Here is a 6662-nt window from a genome sequence, read left to right on the forward strand (position 1 = left end):
GGCTACACCAGACAATTCATGTTGAAGTCTTGGGTGTGACGCTTGCATTATACAGATGTATCATCATCCGTTTTGTATTTGCAGAAGGCCGTTGATATTGTAGGGTAAATTAGGTGTACACACACAAGTAAAATTATGGCACTTTTGTATTTTCTACTACTTATTATTGCAGAGTGATAAATATGTCTGCATGTGACACCTGTCATGACAGCATGTGCTATATTCTAAAAATGTCCACATTTGCAAAGTTTGACGGCACAACACTCAAGAAACCAAACAGGCTTTTATTGCCACGCAACTTTGATTTCTGATAAAATGTATTATTTCAGAAACAAGTTTTTGACAAGACAGAAATTGCAAAAGAATTGCAGTAGAAATTGATAAAATATAAATATGAAAAACCTCACACAACGATGGACGGATTGTTTTATTACTAAGCTGAGAAAAGGCATCACGACGCAGTTTTTGAAATCGGTTTACCGTTGCTACGCAACGAGGAAGCTGATTGCACCCTCTTCCTTTTAAGAGGCGGTCTGAATGAGAGTTTGTTAATACTGCCAGCCTTATCGAAGAATTCCATGCCTTCTCGGAGTTTAACCAACTCTTCCCATTCCTTGTTCAGCCGCCATTTTTGAAAGGCGCTCTGAGCGGCGTGCTGCTGCTCGACCAGCCGCCGCTGTTTCTCCCGTTTGTCTCTGGCTTCACCTTGCCTTCTCTGCCGCTCCATCTGATTCCTACGTAGGATCCAAGCCTTGATAAGCAGCTCGTTCTCGGCGTCCACCGAGGCTTGATGTTGTCGCGCCTCCTCCTCCTTCCGCTGCTTCTCCTGAGCCTCTTTCTTCCGCTTCCGTGCTTCGTCTTCCTTCTGTTTCTTCCAGTCATCGAATGACTGTCCAGTCTTCTTTGGCGGGAGTTTCTCTTCCTGTCTCTTTATCTCCTCGTCTGCTCGCCCAAATGCCTCATCAAGCATTCGCTGGACATGGTTCAGAAGTTTCCTATCCTTCGCTCCCTGCACTTTGGATTCCAGCCAGTCATTGAACGCCCTGCAGTTCTCATCTGGTGTGGCCTTCCGGCGACCGTTGGATAGCAGTGGTTGCTCGGTTGTTTCCCGTAGACCTACACTGACTTCCAGGGCGGCCTGCACGTCTTTTATTCGCCTCATGTCCATTATTTCATCCTGTCCATAACGGTCGTCTGGATAGTGGGGGTTATACCTGGCGCTTCGGACCCTAGCCGAGGCTGCCCTCACTGGTCGGACAGCAGTCGTAGAGTTCACCGGAGCTCTATCGTAAATGTTCGCACTGCTACTTCTGCGGGGCCTGTTCGTGTTTCCCGAGTCTTGAGTCATACGTGCAGATTTACTATCGGCTGAGAACCTACAAATTTAACGAAATAAACAAAAACTTCATTTTACTTCACATCACAATAGTTATAAGCTATTCGATGTACTAATAAGGGGAACCATTTTCAAAATGAATAATATCAAACAGAAATAACAATCAACTGCAGAATGACCGACGTGTTGTATTAAATACGGTGGTACATTGTATTAAAAAAATTTATATTTCAAATTGGCGTCAAGTTCATTTGGGCCACATTCATATTTGTTCTCATTCACATCAATGAATTAAGATCTCATACGTTATGAGCTGAGGGAGACTGGTAATGGTACTGATGATTTCTGAGTGGCAAACAATGCATGATTTTGTGTAATTATAAGTAATTAAATATCTTATAAAATAGGCCTACTGCAATTCAATTTTGTTGTTGGAAATGAAATGAAATGACCCCTGGGAATGGATGTTAAGGAAGATGCGATGTAATCTGTGAGGATTGTACATTAATAGAGGCTTACTTCAGACTTGACGAGTCCTCAAAATCCAAGTCGTTTGTAACCGACGCAGCTCCGAGTGATTTCGGCAGAGGTGCCGAGTGTATTCTTGGCGTTGTCCTGACATTTGGGTTCTCGAAGCGGACCCTTCGACCGTCCTGTTGCCATGCTGTCGTACGAAGGAGGTGCGGCGGTCGAATGGCGGGTGATGTCGGGGGCCGAGGTGACGTTCCCATGGAAATAGTGTCGTCTGTGATGGAGGCTGACCGACTCGTGTCCGGTGTCTGGAAGATGACAAATTGACATGATAAACATTCGCTTATACCGTCTTCCTGTCGCCACGAACTGACGCTTTTCAGAATTTGCCGATTTTTACTTAATTCTCGTGCCTATAAAAATATGTTGCCATAGCATCATTGTATTTCAAAAATTTCAGTTACTACATATAATACTGACAATATGACACATGCGGCTAAAAAATGGCGACAGCTTTGTATAGCGCATCATGTACCCCTTCAGCTTTCTCGAAGGTTCTGAATCTATAACGTTACAACTCTCGAGCAGCAAAGTGTAATCAAGAACCACTAACTCATGACAACTGGACTCAAATCTAAAGTCACAATGCATATACATAGGCCCACTAAGTTTCTATTATCACAACGTCTTTAATATTAATACGATGAGGTTTTTGTATTTTACCATGAAGTTCTCCTCGACTTTTTCTCCTCCTTCATAGTTCTGCCCATCGTGGTGGGTTAACTCAGCATCGTTGTCGTGCTCGGAGCCGATGCTGCTTTCGCTGCTGTTGTCAAAATGCCCGATGTCGGCCTGTGTCAGTCTCCGTACCGACCAGTCCCGAGCCGCTTTCGTCGTCTTTACCGCTGTCCGTAACGACTTGACGTGAAGTTCAGGGCCTGTAAACACACCATCCAAACCTCAGTTATTAATGCTTTCAATGAGGGCAGATGCACAATTCTTCATAAATCCATAATCATATTCCAATCATCATTCCTATATGTCAACTAGATATGGATGTACTGACATTGAATGGCCGAAAAAGGTAGCCGCAAGATTCACTGTCTTCTATGACGCAATCTGAGAACTTATATCTTTAGGATGAGTTGACATTGTCATTGGCCAAAGGGACGACACATATGAGTCGACCATCGGACAACGCGGAATTCTAAATGACAGATTTTATAGGACTTGCTAACAAGATTAACACTATCAAATTTACGTACAATACTCAGGACAAGCAAAGGTCACATCTTGTGAGCCCACTTTGTCACCGCCGTCCCTAAATAGAGATTCGTGAAAAGACGGTCATTCGGCCTTAGCTCGTGAGTGGAGCATTTACGCAGTTTTACCGTAAAGAAGTTTATTCGACCATACGCCTATTTGAAGATGATGTACATCCAGGTATCAATGACCTCCATTATCCTAGTTTGTCAATTCTCTTTGTTGCATCCTCTGTCCTGATATTTTCAGCAGTACGTTTGTTTTATACAAATTCACATTTGGGTGAATTTCTTTCATGACCTGATAGGATAATAATACACTGATTTATAGCGTCACTCTAATACCTGGCGCGGGGGACAGGGATAATTCTTGCAAGGCCAAGGTGGGTGTGACGCTCCTCGCCAGCCGAGAGACGGGGAACCTTGGGGTGCGAGACCACGACGAGCCGGTGTTGGATGGGAGTGTCTGCAACCAGTCTTCCTGCTTGCTTATCCGTCTCGTCTGCCTCTTTCTGGCCCGCTCATAGAGGACCAACCTGCGCTCAGCTTCCTGCTGACCACAGCTGAAAGCAAGCTGAGCTGGAGTCTTGTTGTTGGCATCCTATGGGAAACCCAAGGAGATGACAAGGCGAGATGTGTATATTGCACAGAACCTTCAAGTTCGATACAGTTCTTGATCAAATAATGTCAAATAATTCACCGTTCTCTTCCAGATAGATCTTTGCAAAACCAAACATATTAGACTAAAATAAAGTTTGTCAATATTTTGTTTTCATGAAACATCCACTGATGACTAGTATACCCAGTAGTTGAATTAAGGCTATAAAATTATAGACTACGAAACATGATATGAGTTTCGCGCTGCATGTGCATGCATCCTTGGACGATGTTTTAAAACCTTGAAATTATTGATTGAGTAATTGATTATTTTTCCTATTATGATTGGGGTCGCAGATGGGTACCTGGAAATGCTCGAACAGTGATTATTATAACTGGATCCTCGGGAAAAGCAAGGTCAAGGCTGAAAAAATCCCCTGCCATGTATTCTTTAATGCAAGTTAAGTACCTTTAGCGTGGTGTTGGCGCCTCGCTGGAGAAGGGCGTCGATGCAGCCACCGTTGCCCATGGCACAGGCGATATGAAGGGCCGTTCTCCCCGAGGGTGACACCGAGTCGGGGTGTGCTCCATCTTCCAGCATCCTGGGGAAGATATCATGTAAACAGAGTTATCTCTCTTGTCAACTGATACATAAGACCATTAAATGTGACATGATTGTATTATTCACTACAGAGCTTCCTCAATAGTCAACAACTAAATTCTTTGCGACACGGTACGTTTATCATCGAGCGTTCGCGCCAAGTATCAGTGCATCAATCGGTGAACCCAGAGTGTTCACGTCACATCTGCAGTGGATTCTAAATTTCTCACATGATTTTTTTTTTCACTTAACATACTTTCGAAAGGTGTATTTTCACTATAAAAGTTAACATACAATATTAGACACATGCTATAGAGCATAGTTGTTTTCACTCATCATTCGCGTTTATGTCTTGTCATATTCTGTGACGGTTGATTTTTCTAATAAATATTTTGATCAAAAAAAAAATAAATAATAGCGTGACTAAAGACTAATCAAATAGTAGGATCCTCATTAAAGAGCGGCTTACCTTTCCACCAGAAAGTGGTATCCGCGATGTGCTGAGATGAACATGACGATCGTCCGTCGCCTAGCAACGTCATCCTCGTCCCAGTGCCTACTGATGTCATTGATGACTTTCTGTGTGCTTCCCGACACCGCCCCTGCTACGATCTCTTCGAATCCGTACTCGATGATCACGTTGATGCGATCGCCTGTGACGACATAATCATTGTATATCCTCAGTTCTAGGAAATTTAGCTTCATTGCAATTAGTTTGTACCTTCATTGATTCCTAAACAGAGTTTGTGGTTTATAGGGAGTTGGAAAGAGTGAAGAATTTCTGCGTTTTTGTTTCATGATGACCTACACAAACGAATCAATCACTTCAGTAAAACTCTTCAGTTCATCGCCATTGGTTTTGTGAATTATACACATTTATGTGTAAGCCTGGATGAAACAAATTATCTCAAATTCGATATGGAAAAAAACACACTAATGGGAAAAAAAGGCTTTCCTCTCTTGCTCATGTTTGGGTGGTTTTTTTTTTTAATGAATTGTTCATTTACTCGGTTTAACGAAATTTCGATATAACGAAAGAAAACTGCCGGTCCCGAGGACTTCGTTATAACGGGAGTCCACTGCTTCACCTGGAATCATGCGAAGTTCCCGCAGTGTGTAGTGCTCATCCAACGCGGCACTTCGCCGGTAACCAATCGTCATGAGGTCCGCTGGAAGACCGACGGCGAACTCCACGACGGATTTCAGCTGCATGATTGTCATGTCATGATGGACGACCACGGACGTTAGAGCTCCCCATGGTAACTGGACCATGAGGTCGAAGGCGTCGATGAATCGTCCCGTAGCATCCCGAACCCCGACCTTCTGCATGACTGGTGGGGACTTACAGGTAACTCACCACGTGCCCAGAGACATCCTGTGGAGAGCGATTGTGTGTTCGGTCAAAACATGGCTAACTAAGAACAGACGAAAGACACTATAGAGAGCTCATGTGTAGACGTTGTTATGGTATTACGATACACAATGTTCGAGATATAGCGGGGATCGGGTGAATTTCTGGTTCTACACCTCTGCCCTCTCGTTATCCTTTCTCTGTCTTACATCAGTATCAGGGGAAAGAATACAAATATATATAATTATCTTCACGGACTTGGTCATCCCATATACCGCTTACTGTTTGCTACATTCCGAATTTACGTCTTTTTCCAATCAAAGAATATTAAAACTCTAGGAATGTCAGATATTTCATAAGTGGTTCTAAGGATAGTCCGGTGATAACAATACGATTTTACATATAAAAATGCGAGTGATGTTTGATATTCAATGAAGCCAAAATTTAAACCACTGGAAGGTTGATGAAAGGAAATAAAGCAGGTATTGAAAAAATAATAATTTGATAATGTTCAAGTTTTGCTTAGAGGAACATAATATTGCCACCCGGTGAAAGAATATTAATATCTAGGTATAGACCAGAGTCATGAGTAAAATGTTTCATATCATGTATGAAAATGTGAACTTATTGGCTTTTGGCATAAGCAAAATATTAGCGGTGGGCTTACATTACTACAGTGAGGAGTCAGGAGACCGGTGCAGCTCTGAGATTTACTGATCGCATGAAATCATAGAAATTGGATTAGCTAAATCATAACCTCCTTTTAAAATGTTTATACGATACTTGTTTTTTTTCGATATGCCCTAATTGTTACTGTCCATCAGTTGCATGTCCTTGCACTGGCGTAGCCAGGGGGGGGGGGGGGGGCGATGGGGGCGTTTGCCCCCCCCCCCCCCCCCCCTAAGATTTGGACCGGGGATTTGGGAGGCGGAAAAAAAAAATGCGTGTATACTGTATGCATGCACATAAAGCGGGTCTCCTTTGCAACCTTTCATCAAATAAGATATATATTTTTTGATATTTCACTCAAAGTGTGCACCAGAT

The 6662-nt window shown here is 42.9% G+C and overlaps 1 protein-coding gene across 1 annotated transcript; it reads right to left on the reverse strand.

Annotated features, from left to right (window-relative positions):
• Positions 1–451: 451 nt before the first annotated feature.
• Positions 452–5596, reverse strand: LOC139741644 (uncharacterized). Its single transcript, XM_071652224.1, has 7 exons — positions 5356–5596; positions 4737–4920; positions 4136–4268; positions 3415–3670; positions 2531–2745; positions 1856–2115; positions 452–1376 (listed from the first exon to the last, which is right to left on the reverse strand). Exons 1-7 carry the CDS (start codon positions 5594–5596, stop codon positions 452–454), a joined length of 2214 nt encoding a protein of 737 aa, XP_071508325.1.
• Between the last annotated feature and the right edge of the window lie 1066 nt (positions 5597–6662).

This window comes from Diadema antillarum, unplaced genomic scaffold (assembly GCF_040938485.1).
Source record: "Diadema antillarum isolate AM-2024a unplaced genomic scaffold, OU_Dant_1.0 seq00000942_RagTag, whole genome shotgun sequence".
Lineage (NCBI taxonomy): Eukaryota > Metazoa > Echinodermata > Echinoidea > Diadematoida > Diadematidae > Diadema > Diadema antillarum.